The sequence below is a fragment of the Phaseolus vulgaris genome, chromosome 6 (assembly GCF_051622355.1).
Source record: "Phaseolus vulgaris cultivar YP4 chromosome 6, ASM5162235v1, whole genome shotgun sequence".
Taxonomy (NCBI): Eukaryota; Viridiplantae; Streptophyta; class Magnoliopsida; order Fabales; family Fabaceae; genus Phaseolus; species Phaseolus vulgaris.
In genome coordinates this window covers 33,170,695-33,187,063 of record NC_143503.1, presented here as the reverse complement: position 1 = coordinate 33,187,063, position 16,369 = coordinate 33,170,695, and the positions used below count along the sequence as shown (strand labels likewise).

Genomic DNA, 16,369 nt, shown 5'->3' with positions numbered 1-16,369 from the left:
GACCAGAATTATGCTTATTAAAAACTAATAACATTTTGACCAATTTTACTTCATGATTATTTTATTCCAAGGATTTCACCACTTTGGGTAAGATTATTAAATGTTTTCTCATAATGTTATATTATGGTATTTTTATTCCACAGCAAAATTTTAATTTTAGATTTTAAATTTCTACTTATAATATAAAGTCTGAGAGTTAGAAGTAACATTTTTTAGCGTGTATGGAAATTTTTCAAATTGAGTGAGTTGGAAAAAAATGCATGATAATAAATATAAATAACATAATATACCTTGAATTTAGAGAAATCTCTTGTATTGAACATTACAACTGGAGTTTTAGTTTGTTTAGATTTTGCTTTGAAAATTAAACAATATGTGGATTCAATTGGTAAAACATTAGAATATAATTTATTTAACCAAATTTTAAATGGTTTTAAAATCTATGATGGATTGAAATGTGAAGGTGTGACTTTGTAATTATATATTGACAATAACTGATAATTCATTCAAGCTAACTTTTTTGAAATCAATTTTATTTTCTTCCCCAAAATATAACGGTTTAGTTTGATTTGGAGTTTGTGATTTCACACTTCAATATGATTCAAAGAAACTGAAACAAATTATTTAAAGTACAGGGCATCTGAATTTTTTAAATATTAATTATAAAATTATATTATAATATTATAACCCGTTTAAAAAACGTAAAGAAGATATAATAATTGGAATAAGACTCGGAAACAAACTGAACTTAGATTCAAGTAAAGAAATAATTTTTGAAGAGATTAATTAAAATATAGAAAAAGAAAGATAAATGAAGATGAGAGTGTGTTAAACAGGAATACAAGGAGAATTAAAGTTTGAAGAATACAAAATTTTGTTATTTAAAAAGAGAGAACATGAATAACATATAAAAAGAAAAGACTTATTATGTTAGTTCAAGTTAAAAGTGATATAGTAAATAAATTATTATGATTATGTTATTTCTAATTTTAACTGACGTAATAAATTTTATGATTATTACATAAATATCACCGTCATTTATTTTTTATTACATGTAGACTGTATCCATGATAATAAGTCAATTTTCTATTTTTTTTGCTAATGATGAAAAGAGAAAAAAAAACGGAGATAAAAGTGTATGTTTTCAGAAAAGAAAAAACAAGAGAATAAAAAAAAAAGCATGGACTTTAAAATACGTTATTTACAAAATATTGTAACTGATTATTTAAAAAGAAAAAAATTATTAAATTCATAAAAGAAATTATTAAATTCATAAGAAGTTATTAAATTCATAAGAAGTTATTAAATTGATAACTGAACTATTTTTTTAGTTTTTTTCCTTGATAATCAATCCGGTATTGTTAATTTATTCTCACATTATGAAGCACTTGTAGTTTTTTTTTCTCGAATAATTATTTTAAAAAAATGCAAAGAATAACTTTAACTTCATTAAAAATTATACATATTTTTTCTATAAACATGTGACATAAAAGTAACGGTGTAAATTTAATACATAAATAAAAATGAATAAATAACTTTATGTCATACAAATACTTATGAAAAAAAACAAAAACTAGTTATACATATAAAAAAAGACAAATTACACAATTACAATATAATATCTAAACCAAATAGTGGAAAATTGATTTGGTCTAATTGAATTTGTTCATATTAGAATGAAAGTGAAGTCACGCATAATTTATTTTAGATTTAATTCAAATATATATATTTTTAACAAAAAAAAAGAAACTTTATGATGAAGATATTGCAATGTGAAAGAAAGTAAAATCCCTTTGACATGAAAGAGAGAAAGGAAGAAGGTATGGAGGAATTAGCTGTTGGAAAAAATTGTGCAAGGGAAAGTATCCCCTATTGGTGGTCACATAGTAAAACCATGCAACCTTTTACCCTTTTAAGGAAGATCCTCCTTTTATGCCACGTGGGCCCAATAGCATCTATCTTCTGCTCTTTTCTGCATATGTTGTCATCACCGGTCAGCCATAGCCCACAGACACAACACAACACTCATTTAATTTAAGTAATTAATTATTATTTATTTAATTAACCTTTCTGCATTAGTCTAATACGAAAGGACAACCCTGTCATATCCCATATTCAATTGACTCCTACTATTCCACATGCTGAAATTCAAGGTCATTTATGTCTTTTTCTCTCACTACCTTACAATTCATCGCTCTAATAAAACTCCACCTGCTCCAACCTCACTTCCAAATCAGCTTCACTCAATTCTCTCTCTAGAAATAAAATAAAATAAAATAAATAATAAATATTATTATTATTATTATTATTATTTTCTTTAGACAGTAATAGTATTAAGGCGAATAAAAACAAGAATGAAAGAAGATTATATATTTGGTAATTTTTTGTGGGATGTGCTGGCGGGTGCATATAAATAAAACCAACCAACAAACTCACACAGACCAATAAAAGAAGCCCCTCCCAGTAAGAGAGAGAGAGATAAAAAATCAGAACACGCTTTGAAACTGAAAGAGAGAGTGAGAGTGTGTGTTTGAGAGAGAGAAAGAGAGAGAGGAAAACAGAAACAAACGTTGTCTGTGAGTAAGAGAGAGAGAGAGAAACCCAGAAAATCAGAAAATCCAACCCCATTTTCTCTCTCTTTACTTTCCATTTGATCGGAGCCTCTCATTGTGCTTTTCCGATTACCGTCAAATCAGCTCCGTTCTCCGGTTCGGGTCGGTGCAATGGAGCAGTACGGCCGGTCCAGTGAAGGTTCGCGGTCTGATCCGTCCCCGGAATGGGCCGGGCCCGGAGCCCAAACCGGCCTCGAAGGTCTCTCTCTTTCTCTTTCTCTATATATATATATATTTGCCTTTTGTGTTATTTGCGGTTCGTTTTGTTAGGTTCGGGGATTGTGATTTGTGGTTTTGGGGGAATGTGGGGGTTTCTGAACCGGGTTCGATCTTGATTGTGGAAAATGCAGAGCCTATGTGGCAATTGGGAATGGGTGCTGCGGAGGAATCGTATCCGCAACGCCCCGATGAGACTGATTGCACTTACTACTTGAGGACTGGCTTCTGTGGCTTTGGTTCGCGGTGTCGGTTCAATCACCCTCGTGACCGTGGCACGGTAATTTTGTTGTTGTTCTTGTTGTTGCTTAATTTCATTTCACCTGTGAAGGGTTTCTTAGTGTGATCGTGTGCTTCTGTGTTTGCAATTTCGTTTGATCTTGCTGAATATAGCATTTGTTTCACTGAGGTTAAGATGCTGTGTTTGCATTGTGCACTGTGATTTGGACTTTTGGTGCTTTGTAATTTGATGATGTTTGTGTGTTGTTTAGGTTGTTGGAGCTGAGAGGACTGCTGGGGAGTATCCGGAACGAGTTGGCCAGCCTGTCTGCCAGGTGCTTTTTATTGCTATACTGAACGATTGCATTTGACTGTTCTGTAATTCATTGTTTCTGTATAAAATGTTGATGATGATGGGTGGAGTGTGGTTATGTTTTTTGTTTTGGTTGTTTGTGATCATACTTTGAGCTGATTTGTATCTGCTGATGGTTATAATGCAGTATTACATGAGGACAAGAACGTGCAAGTTTGGTTCGTCATGCAAGTACCACCACCCGAGGCTAGCGGGAGGTGCTGCTGCCCCTGTGACGCTAAACTATTATGGATATCCATTGCGTCCGGTGTGTTATTTTTGTGTTTGCTGCATAAGACTAACCATATTTTGTGAATTTTCAGTTTAGTTTTCTGATTGTGTAAATTTATGTGAATTTGATTGTTGTAAATAATAACAATTAACAGGGTGAGAAGGAGTGTTCGTATTATGTGAAAACGGGACAATGCAAGTTTGGTGCAACTTGTAAATTCCATCATCCAGTTCCTGCTGGCGTCCAAATTCCAGCACCATCACCAGTTGCTCCAGTTTCTCCTTTGCCTGTACCAGTGCCTTCACCGTTATATTCAACCATGCAGCCCCCACCTGGTCCTTCATCACAGCAAATTGGTGTGCTGGTTGCAAGGCCTCCTATGCTGCCTGGCTCATTAGTCCAGAGTCCCTATGGACCTGTGGTACTTTCACCTGCCATGGTACCTATTTCTGGCTGGGGTCCTTATCAAGTAGGTCAATAATTTATTTTTGATTGCTCAGTCAATATGTTATGTGCATTTAGTGAAGCCGTTAACATTAGCTCTCTTGGTGCAGGCTTCTGGAACAGGTGCTATACTTCCTTCCGGTACTCCTAATGTTGGTTCAGCACAGCTTTACGGGATTACACAACTACCTTCATCAGCGGCCGGCTATCCTGGACTATATCAACTTCCTGGTTCCTTAGTTGGTCCATCAAGCAGTAATCAGAAGGAGCAGGCATTTCCAGAAAGGTCTAATCAACCAGATTATCAGTATTATCCAAAAACAGGGGAGGTTAAAGTTGGTCCATCCTATAGGTATCACCCTCCAACAGAAATGACTGCACCAAAAGCAAATGTGACTCTTAGTCCTGCAGGTCTTCCTTTGCGCCCGGTAATGGTTGCTTCTCAACTTTGTTATCATGTCGTGTCTCTTATTGTGCTGTGAATTACATATGCATTGTTGTTGTTCCATCATCCCTCTCCAACAGCTTCTAGAGATCAAAATAGCTATTTGTGAACTATAACCAAATTTATTTCTTATCATTTTGTTTTCAATAGCTTTTTGGAAAATTTGAAACATGTATGCTGAAACTCGAGCTTACTTTGAAAATCATCATTTAGAACAAAACAGCCATCGTTCCTTTGTTCCTGTGTTTTGATTTTTTTTAAGATGCACTTTTCTGGGGTTGTTTGAGGGTATGGAGTTGAAACTGTTGGTTTAATATTGTCACCTTGGGCTTGATTGGACCTTTATGAGAGTGGAATTCCCACTTTGTCATACATTCTTCTTAGTGGGACATCCTGTTCCTTTCTTTTGATGTATTATGTTAAAACTTTTGTGTGATCACTATAACTGCACCATGGGTAAGTTCAGTCTAAAAGATATTTAAAATCTTTAAGTGTGGATATGTTCTCTCTGCATAGCAAGGAACTATACCATAAACATCTAAAACTCATTATGACTTCTTTTAAAGTTTTTAAGCTAATACTGAAATATCATAACTTATTGTGATTTGTTTTATCGTTTTCTGTCGCATTTGATTGGTGTTACCAGGGAATTCTCACATTAATGTAACAATCATTAAGTTTTTTTTGTTTCTAATGTATTCCTTGAGGCAATTTTCCGAGTCCTGCATGTTGTAGTTACATATGTTACCAATGCTGTATATGGATGGCATGTTTTTGTTACATGGAAGTTATTTGTTTCATTTTTTATCCTTTTATGGGCATACACACACATGTATATCTTTCCCACTCCCACATATTTGGAATTTTTCATGTCATTGGTATATGGAAGTTTTATAATTGCTCTTTTGTAGCTTGCTTGTGGTTTCTAATTTTTTTTACTCCTGTATGTTAACATTATATTGATTACTGGGTAATGATCTTGTGATACCTATTGTACCTGTTACGGTGGTATCATCAAGATGTACTCTGTTGAATCAGAACATTACTAAGTCACTAACCCCTTTTTTCCAAATGTCAAGCTTTAGCAATTGATAGGATAATAGGAACAAGGTTGAGAATCTGTGCCTTGTTGCAGTCCATGACCATATTCATACCTTAGATTTCACTATCAAAAACTAAGTTCATTTGGTACTCAGAGATCTTGTAAATGAATATACCTCTTTAAGATTCTTAAGCCAATAATTAGTCCTTCATACATCTGTCTCAGTATTCTGAGATCTTCACTCCCCACTGGGGAGAGGGTGGGGTGAGAGTGGGCAAGTTTGTTAATGGCTGTATAGGTGAAATTGGCACATGTTACTTAAAATACACATTTGAAAATCGTTGCTCATAGACTTAAGAATGGTTATCATGAATGGCAGGGACTAAAACTGAAGTCCGTGGAAGAATCAAATTAGGGATAAATCAGCCATTGTCTCCTAACATTTTCTCGAGTAGCCAACATCATTAGGTTAGGAATCATATCCCTATATGTAGATCAGCTTGGCATATTAGCAAATTTCTTACTTGAAAATTGATCTATTCAATTCTTGTTGAGTTTAGGAAATGTGTCTAACATTGTTTTGATTTTGATGGTCATTTTTGTCCAAAATTTTTTTTTTTTTTATCTTTGTTATAAATTGCTGCTCTTGTCATGGTTTATGCTAGGGATTAGTATGAGTTTTTAGGTTCTTCTGAGATTGATGTTTTGCTTAATATAATCAAAACTTTTTAAATTTATGGACTGTCAATACTTGATAGTCTTAAATTTATAGGATTTAAGGATATGGATCTTGTCATGAAGTTTCCTAAATAAATGAGCAGAATAATAATAATAATAATAATAATAATAATAATAATAATAATTAATACACTCACTTGTGAAGGAAAGTTTAGATGCTCACTATTGAGGTTCAGTGACCAGGGTGTACTTATTTTGATCTATATGGGATTCTGGTAAATGCTCATCTGTCATAAAACATCTTGGATTGATGATTTGAAGAATTTATTGATTTTTAGCATAGGATGTGGTATAAGCACTATGGAAGATATGCTAGAATGTCTGGTTTTAGGCGTTCCAAGTTTCCTTGCAGACTGGTAGAGTCTTAAGATAATTTGGTGTCAGTAGTTTGAGCATTTTTCTTCTTTTTGCTCCAGTGTTATCAATTGTGGATTGCAGAAAGCTGATACTATATCATACATCAGATAGTTTTTTGCGTAATGGCTGAAATATGAGATATATAAATTATTTATGTATAAAATTTTAAATTGCATGCAAATTAAGTAAAATGAATAAAAATTGGCATAATATTTACTCAAATTTGTTTGGCTGGAGACTTGACGGAGATAACAAGAGGATGTAGGATGGATGCTGCAATCACCACCCATATTGGCTGCAATAGTAAACAGAGTTGCAATCATGGATCCAAGGAATTTCGCAATGCAATATGCAATAGTGGGCATAGCACTATAGTGCTCCTATAGAGGCTATTTAACAACACTGTCTTGTTCATTGCTGTGATTTTAAATTTAGCCCTGATAGTAAAATATTCTAAGGATCAAAGTTTCTCTTTTACCCTTTTTGTTGTTCTGTTACAACAATTTCAATAATCACTAATATCTCATAACATCATTATTGAATCCAGGGTTTTAAATAGCATGCTGCATTGCCGGTATAGCAGCGGGACAACCCCTTCCCACTACAGGGGTTGCCATAGTGGAGCGGCTGTATTGGACCAAATAGTGGGCTGAATAGCAGCCTTAGCAACATTGTGTCTTGATTCAAAAAACCCTCCAAACAGAAACATTAGGGCTTTATCGGAGGGTTATTTTTGAGATTTCAATTTCAAAAACTGATAAAGAAGACTTGGATTTAGAAGATGATGCTTGATGAATATTATCTAGGGAACTTGTATTTAGCTTTTGTTGGTATTTACTTGTATGTTTCGTCTAAGACACTTATACCTTTTTATTGTTAATTGTGGATGTGATTAATTTGGGGTTACTTTTACCATTTTTTAGAGTTTATATGCATATAATATGCATTATATGACTATATAAAGTATTCCAAAATGGTACCTATACCACTATCAACAATCTTGCTATACCGTTTTTGGGTGTGGCACGTTTTTGGGTTTGGCTCGTATGCGCCACTATTCGAAATTTAAAACATTTGATTGAATCAAACTACTTTTTATAGAATATCTTAGATGATCTCTTTGAAATGGTTTTTATCTTTCCTTTTTTCTTATTTAATTAGGATTATGGTGTCTACTCGGTCTGGTAAGAAATATTATTTATAGTATTTCTCTTTTCCTCCTTCTCTACCATAATCCCTATATTCTCTACAAGGATCAAGTATCCCAAAGTTTTAAATAAGAAGAGAATGTGAATGATTTAATCAAATATTGAACACAACCATTTGCCCTTTAAGCAAAATCCCTATTATGGTCTTGGGATTGGGAATAAACAAAGGCCTACGAGTTATGCCACCCGGAATTGTGGTAAATTTCTAATATAATTGAGAGTTGATGGCGAAGATCCAACTTTAGTCGAAGAATTTAGTTGAAGAGTCTCAGGTCAGCAAGTTAACATCCATCCCCATACTAGCCAATCTGAATTCGAGGAAGTTTTTACCATATTTTCTACATGTTAAAACCCTACAAAAGTCTTATCTCATGGGGTGAAGTTTACTAGCACGTGGTGTGCTTATTTCTCTACAAAATTGTGCTCAATTTCATAAGCGATAATTTCATTATGATCTTATTAGTTGAGGAAAAGTCCACATGAATTAGATCTTTTGAGGAACATGTCAAGAGAGAATTATATTTGGTTAGACAATTTATGGTTGGTAAACAAGGGTAATTGTTTTGGAAAGTATGAAATGTATCATCAAATATTCAATATGATTCCACGAGATATCTTTCATTCAAGTAATTAGTTCTAACCAATTGAAAGGATCTTCTGATCAATCCAAGGATATTTGATTTCGTCACGAACCAATATTCAATATATTACATATTGATCAATCAAAGGGAGATTCAACAATTGAAAGAAAAATTGGTTCTTTGCTAGGATCAATCCTTTATTCGTACAAAACAAACAAAGATAGAGTCATAGCGATTCCTTAAAATCCTTTTTGGATATTCCTTAATGTGCCAACTATTCATGGAGCATGAGATCCACTTGTTCTTTTTTCTCTGATAGATGGTCAAAACTTAATTTGGGTTAAAATCCTATTGATAAGTCTAATAAAGATAAAAGTTTGTTGAAAAAAGAACAAAAGAAACATCTTGTTCTTTGTAGGAGGATCTAAAAGGAAAAAAATTAATGAATTTATTCAAGATAATTATGAATCAATCAATACTATTAGGTTATGTCCAAAGCCAAAATTTTAGTAAACCATTTAACACTTTTCCCGATTAACAATTTTATGACATTTAGATACTTGGTTCTTGCGAAAAAAGTGTGGAGGGGACCTGATAACAAACCTAAGACAACAGGGTTTACATACACATGACCTATATGTACGTAACTTCCATTATGCCAGTCTGCCCCAGAGTTCAAGTGTGAAAAAAGAAGTATCATTAACCTAGCTTCTTTTAATCTCGAGCATCGACATTGGATTCAATAGTAATAGCAAGGGATTCTAGTGTAGCCTTTTGTTCTAACAACTTATTCTTTCACTTTCAAAGGATAAACTCGCATATTATGAGTGGAAATCCCTAGTGATAAACTTTCTTAGAGAAGAAAGAGTGTTCATCTGGGAAGCATTAATTCATAAATTTGTTTCTCGTATTTGTATTTGATACTTATATGATATAGATACTCTTGGCTACTTCCTCGTTTCATATACATAAAATATCCAAACTTATGAAGCACCGATACTTCTATTTATTTCTTGTACCTAATATCAATGCTTTTCGATACTTCACTAATGCGTGTCAGTGTTCGTGAAGTATCTAAGCCCTTAAAACATTTATATCCAATAAAACTACATGAAAACAAACATATGTAGTGTATAAAACATTGTCTCTTGATAAACCAAAGATGTAATTTGTTCTCTTTATGAATTATTTTAAGGAATGAGATATGGTGCTATTCCTTCATGTAAATTACAGGAAGAAATTTCTGATGACAATGGTTTATAGTTATATTTTTAGTTTGGCAATATTATTACTTGTTGGTACTTCACCACTACATCTTGGTGTTGGTGAAGTATCTACTCACATTTATATCCAATAAAACTGCATGAAAACTTAAAAGAATGTGTAGCATAAAAACATTGTCTCTCCATAAACCAAAGATGTAAATTGTTCTCTTTATGAATTAATTTAAGTAAGGGATGAGATTGATAGTTCTATTCCTATATGTAAATTAAATTTATTATGACAATGGTTTATAATGTTATTTTTATATGAATACCTTTTGATACTTGACCAATACGTGTTGGTGTTGGTGAAGTGTCTGCGCACACTTATATCCAATAAAGCTACATAAAAACATACGAGTATGTGTAGTATAGAAACATTGTCTCTCCATAAGCCAAAGATGCAAATTGCTCTCTTTATGAATTATTTTAAGTAAGGAATGAGATTGATAGTTCTATTCCGATATGTAAGTTATAGGAAGAATTTATGATGACAATGATTTATAATTTTGTTTTTAGTTTGGCAATATCAATAACTTTTGATACTTTCACCATTACGTGTTGGTGTTGGTGAAGTGTCTATGCCCTTAAAACATTTATATCTAATAAAACTACATGAAAACATACATTATGTGTAGTATAGAAACATTGTCTTTCCATAAACCAAAGATGTAAATTGCTCTCTTTATGAATTATTTTAATTAAGGAATGAGATTTATTGTGCTCTTCCTATTATGTAAATTATAGGAGGAAATTTATGATGACAATGATTTATAATTTTATTTTTAGTTTGGCAATATCAATACTTTTTTGATACTTCACCAATACGTGTTGGTGTTGATGAAGTGTCTACGTCCTCAAAACATTTATATCCAATAAAACTTCATGAAAACATAGTATGTGTAGTATATAAAATTCTCTCCATAAACCGAAGATGTAAATTGTCCTCTTTTTTCTAAGTAAGGAATGAGATTGATAGTTCTATTCCTATATGTAAGTTATAAGAAGAAATTTATGATGACAATGGTTTATAATTTTATTATTATTTTGGCAATGTCTAAGAAATATGTTTTTTATTTGGATTTGTAGAATTCTAGTTATATATTTATTATTATGTTTTATGAATTTATATATATTTTTAGTTCATACCATCCTGAATCACAAAAGCACAGTGAGAGCAAAACTTCATTTAAGGAAGCAAGACCTGTCAATCAATACTATTTGACTATGTCAAAAGCCAAAATTTCAGTAAAACCATTTAGCTTTGTTTCCAGGTTGACGGATTTCGGACAACCAGTTACCTGATTTTTGTGTAATAGTTTTTTGTGGTTTGTTTTGATACATTTTTTTAGTCATTTTTTATAGCTCCTTGATTTATTTCACCTTATGCATCATCTTCCACAACTTCAGTGTTTTCCTTATTTTATCTAGAATTGGTCTTGATAGGCACCCAAACACTTGGAGAACCTATCCTTTAAAAGCTAGTTGTCAAGGGGGCGAACCAAACGCTCAAATATTCCACTGAACATCCCATACTAAAATTAGACACCATATGTAATACCCAGAACACTATTAGGCCCCAACTTAATTTCCATGTAGGATCTGTTCAGACAAACGTCTTCATAAGGAGTTTTAGGTGAAAAAAAAATTCAAATTGACTTGTTCAAGCTAAAATTAACTTATGTATGAGTTAAAAATAAAATTTTTAGCAAAGCTATATGACTAAACTTCTACAAATTAGTTTGTATATAAGATAATTTTAAGTTATGTAGAAACTAATTTCCAATTTTCTTTCCTAAAAGTACTTATTGGAGAACCTTGTTTAGTTAGATTAGATCTTTATTTCTTTTGATTTGTTATGTGTTAAAATTAAGATTTTGGCTATTTGAACTTTGCTTTTTATGCCTGAATATTACTTCTGTCATGGAATGCCTTTTACGTCACGTATAACCTTTTTATGAAAGAACTATACATAATATTGGCGTTTGTGCTGATATATTGCCCCCATTAGTTGCATTTGCTTGAAATCTTTGAGAATGCTAGGAACATCTTGTTCTGCATGTTTCTTTGTAGAACGTAGGTGCCTGTGCTCTGTCATCTATTTGGTCTCAATCTATGTTCTGTACTAGCTTGAGTTGTTCAACTTTGTTTCATGGATAATTTCCGTCATGTGATTTTATATTAGGACTACTTTTCTACATGTTTGGAGTACTTGATTTTCTTCAATGTGACTTCTGAAATATGATAAACTAGTCTTTAATATTTCATTCAGCTGTAATTGTTCTCTCCTCTTCTTGCATCAGTGTTCCTCTAAGGAGTTTTGCTCAAGAAAAGTATCATAATATTTTATAATTTTGTTTCCTGATAGGTTTAAAAAGTACCGCATGACAATGATAAGTTTGTCTATCAATTGAATTGCTATTGAAAAATATCTATTGACGGCCTTGTTAATCATCAATCTAATGATTGTGTCTGATAATCAGGGCGCATCACCTTGCACTCATTATGCACAACATGGAGTATGTAAGTTTGGTTCTGCATGCAAATTCGATCATTCTATGGGATCACTGAGTTATAGTCCATCTGCTTCTTCCCTGGCTGACATGCCTGTTGCACCCTATCCTGTGGGTTCAACAATTGGTACTCTTGCTCCATCATCTTCATCGTCAGAGTTGCGGCTCGAACTTTCCTCTGGATCCAGCAAGGAGTCTGTTCCATCCAGAATGTCTTCATCATCAGGAATGTTGACCGGGTCAATTGGATTGACTTTGTCAACTGGTGGACCCATTTCTCAATCAAATAGTCAGCCATCTGCTCCAAGTTTGGATCCATCAGCCACTGCCACTAGTACCACAAGTAGCAATGTCTCTCACACCTCAAGCTAAGCAATGTGAATGCATACCTCATCATTACTCCTTTTTTCCATCTCAATTCTTCCACTGGACATAATTATTCAAGGAGGTCCTCCAATAGGTTTTCTTTTCAGTTATCCCAGTTCCACTTTCAAGTCTAGCACACTTCACACCAAATTATCTTTGTGTTTATATAATCTTTTTATGGCCATCTCTTTGATCTTGAATAAATCATGGCCATCCTTGAGAATTTTAGCAATCCATACGACCACCTTGCTTTTGAATAACTCTCAAAGAATCTGCAAGCCCATTGTGCACATGCCCTTTCACATCTCCACATTTCGGAGCTTGTAATGCTTATCTGTGCTCCAATCTTTTTTATACTAGAACATTCTGTCCAGACTTCCGTATACCACGTCTTTATGTCTCTTCACCTGAACCCTTTTCTAATTTGGGACAATTTTCCATTTCTGTTTTGTAAGTGCTGTTTAATACGTTTCCCAACAACTTGTATTTAGGGTTTATCGTGAAGAGAAGTAACCAGGAGACTACAATGAGGCTTCACATTGCTATCTTATATGGTTTTAGATACACGGTGATGTTGTGAAATGAAAAGCTTGACTTGCTACTTAAATTTATTACAAAATACATATATGAAGAAACAAATCTAAATTACCACATTTGAATGCGTAATAACCTTTATTACCTTTTTCGTTAGTTCATACCTGATCAAGGTTCATTCTGAGATCATTTATTTTTCAGGTGTTTCTTTAATTATATATATCTCACCTTCCCCTCTGATGAATATGTTTTGGGCCAATTCTCTCCACCAGATCAAAAAATCCCAAATTACCCTTCTCATCTTTTCTGGATTTTTATATTCGGAATGAAAAAAAAGCTTTTGGATTTTAGCAGCGGGAAGATATTACTGTGTTACATATTGTTATATCTGGAAAGCACATTTCAGTTCTGAATTTGTATATCAAGAACTGTGTCTGTTTTTTGTATTGCGGATTGGAAAAATAAGGATAAGGATAAAACATATATATTTTTTTTAGTGTTGGGTGTAGGTCATAATTGATCATCTGGTGCAGGAAGAATTAGTGTATGTTTTGTTGCAAGATGCTTGCACTTGGCACGGAACATCCAGTGATGCTCACTATGCAGTGTGTAGTGCACTCGGCCAACAAAAACGATGGCATAAAAAAAAGAAAGTCCAATTGCGCCATTAGACTTCTGAAGTGAAATTCCAAGTTGGTGGATGATAATGCACGTAAAATAATTCTTCAGTTTCATATCCCACTGGGCTTTCAAAATTGTTTTGGCATGATACAAAATTATGCTCTGAAGACAAGAAAATCTAGTTTTTCAGGATAGATTTCGTACTAGAAGTACTCTAGATTTTTTATTAAGCTTGGTTTCATCTTGTTAAGTTTTTAAAATTAATTCAGATACTGATTTGTGCTTAAAAATGTATATTTTAAAACTACTTTTAATCATTATCTTAGTTAGGTTAGAACAAAGAAAAAAAACTGCTATAAATATTAAAGAAAATTATGATGAAAATGGATAAGGTTGGAAAAGAAACATAATCTCATTTCCTGAAGACAAGTATTTCTAAAATTTTAAGGGCTACCAAATTACAGATATTTATGGCTAATTGATAAAGCTTTTTGTTTCATTTTTTTAATATGGTCTAAAAGGTGGCAGTTAAGTTATTCGACATAGATCAGTGAATACTTTCTACCATATGATTGTAAAAAATATCATTGAAATTTTCAAGTTAAAAAATACCACATTATTATACTGACTGCGATCAAGTTAAATACATGACCGTTTCAAATTCCCAAAGTTAAAAATGTCCGTATAATTAATTACAATAGCCGTGAATTAAAGACGCCACGGTTTTAAAGATTTTCTCGTACCTAGCTCAGAAAAGAAACGTCTGAGTACAGTAAAGAAAAGAAAAATGTGTAATGTGATAAATATTTGTCATGTTTGATCTTTAAAAAGGAAAAACTAGTAATAATGCTATGACTAAAATCATCACTCCGATCAGCATATTTTCAACCAGCCCAAAATTTATCCAAATAAAATAACAATTTTTGAACTCATATTCTATCAGTGTCAAATAGAAATAAAAAAAACAACGACACTGTAAAAGTGCCTCACTCTAAGCGTTTCTTTCAGTAATTTATAGTTTATGAGTGATAATATAAGTGTATCAATTAGTTTTATCTTAATAACTAGCTAGCCTGAAAGCTAGTATATTTCTTGAACACGTTTAACAATTCTTGCGTCAATGCTACGTTGAAAAAAATGCGTAGTATTCATCAGACACTGAAAATTACATGTCACGAATTGGTCTTAAGTAACAATAAATAATATTACTATATTATAATAACAATATGATCAAAGACATCACATAAATGAGTTTTCATGGAACGAGAGAGAGAGAAGAAGTGATCTGGTAGAGGTACTAAAGATTTTTTCAACATCTTGGAACCAAAATGAGCTCACCCGTGTGTGAATTTAGTAACCACCTTCGAAGAAATCAAAGAACTAATTCAAAACCAAAATTACCTTACAGACGTACCGCGACTGCATGCAAGTAGCACGTGACCATGTGCTGGTCAATCTTCTCACAGAACACAGAATCGAATATTTAAGTTTAGGAAGAAGAGTCAATAAAATTTAGTTATGTAACACGTACCATGATGTTCTAACACTATAATAATCTCTTATAAAACACCCTTTGATAAAGGTCCCTTATCTCAACTGATCGAGCTCAGAAGGGTGAGTATCCCGAGCCAACATTGCCAAAGGGAGGAACTGATGGAGAATATGTTGTTGAAGAAACCACCTGACTCATTAGCCCGTAGTTTGAGCTATCAGTGAAGGGATGCAATGCATCCATGCACCCTTCCTCAACAATCCTTGATGGATTTTTAAACATAGCTGCTAGTTCATTGGAACTGCAATCCCATGATTGATGATTATCCCATAATCCTTTACCAAGATCACTTGGGCAAGAAGTATCTGCATAGCTAAGGGCCACTGTTGCTTGCATGTTCAAGGCTTCTTCAGAGGTGTCAAAATGTGGCTGAACCTGCATGGAGTTTGAGTTAACGTGACCTGAAGCACTGGCATTGCCCTTCTTGAAACAGTTACCGGGAACTATGCATTCAAGATAGCCAGAGTTAGAGTCACTGGAGAAGAAGAAATTATCATCCTGAGGTGACCCAAGAGCAGTGTTAGCATATAAGTCAGAAGGGTTTTGAATGTGGGAAGTGAAAGTAGCAAGGTGAGATAGGCTACTTTGATTGGTTAGTTGTATGTTGTTGTGAGTGTTATGTGAAGGTGGCAAGAGAGGTTGAGCATTGAAAGGAGTTAGAGCATTGTGGAAAATGTTGGTATCTTTAGAGTATACAAAGTTGGTTCTTGCTTGGCATCCTTTCATGGACAGAGCAGCTCTGTCATAAGCAAGAGCTGCTTCTTCAGCAGTGTCAAATGTTCCAAGCCAATGTCTTTCTTTAGTTAAAGGGTTTCTGATTTCAGCAGCATATCTACCCCAAGGCCTTCTTCTCACCCCGAGAAACCTTCCTGGTTCTGCTTGCTTTCCTCGCCCTCTTCTCTCACCACAAGTTGAGGTGTTACGTTGAAGAAGAGACAAATTCATTTGGGTTGGGTTTGACTCATATCCTTTGAGGGAAACATCTGAGGTTCTAGAGGTGGACATGGCTTGGAAAATGGAAAGAAATATGTGTTTGATTAGGGGAAGGGAATTTAAATAGTGTCACCTCAAGGGA

The 16,369-nt window shown here is 33.5% G+C and overlaps 2 protein-coding genes across 4 annotated transcripts; one reads left to right on the top strand and one right to left on the bottom strand.

The window, feature by feature from the left end:
• Positions 1-2,395: 2,395 nt before the first annotated feature.
• LOC137832359 (zinc finger CCCH domain-containing protein 58) lies at positions 2,396-13,240 on the top strand. Of its 3 annotated transcripts, XR_016521524.1 has the most exons (8): positions 2,439-2,811; positions 2,963-3,108; positions 3,320-3,382; positions 3,548-3,667; positions 3,786-4,100; positions 4,186-4,503; positions 5,942-6,030; positions 12,192-13,240. XR_016521524.1 is itself a non-coding variant. In XM_068640497.1 (7 exons), exons 1-7 carry the CDS (start codon positions 2,724-2,726, stop codon positions 12,591-12,593), a joined length of 1,452 nt encoding a protein of 483 aa, XP_068496598.1. In that variant the 5' UTR covers positions 2,396-2,723; the 3' UTR covers positions 12,594-13,240. The 3 variants fall into 3 exon arrangements, 2 of the variants coding, with proteins under 2 accessions (XP_068496598.1, XP_090159570.1); XM_068640497.1 differs by lacking the exon at positions 5,942-6,030 and having other exon boundaries at positions 2,396-2,811; XM_090303444.1 differs by lacking the exons at positions 5,942-6,030; positions 12,192-13,240 and adding an exon at positions 7,205-7,347 and having other exon boundaries at positions 2,440-2,811.
• Positions 13,241-14,989: 1,749 nt separating this feature from the next.
• On the bottom strand, positions 14,990-16,369 carry LOC137833163 (ethylene-responsive transcription factor FZP). The gene has a single exon (XM_068641522.2). The coding sequence runs from the start codon at positions 16,297-16,299 to the stop codon at positions 15,349-15,351; it is 951 nt and encodes a 316-aa protein (XP_068497623.2). The 5' UTR covers positions 16,300-16,369; the 3' UTR covers positions 14,990-15,348.

Bases quoted from the DNA above. Each gene is read 5' to 3' on its own strand.
- LOC137832359 (XM_068640497.1), top strand. From the start codon at position 2,724: ATGGAGCAGTACGGCCGGTCCAGTGAAGGTTCGCGGTCTGATCCGTCC. The intron at 3,383-3,547 runs GTGCTTTTTATT...GTTATAATGCAG, and splicing joins TTGGCCAGCCTGTCTGCCAG to TATTACATGAGGACAAGAAC. The intron at 3,668-3,785 runs GTGTGTTATTTT...AACAATTAACAG, and splicing joins ATGGATATCCATTGCGTCCG to GGTGAGAAGGAGTGTTCGTA.
- LOC137833163 (XM_068641522.2), bottom strand. From the start codon at position 16,299: ATGTCCACCTCTAGAACCTCAGATGTTTCCCTCAAAGGATATGAGTCA.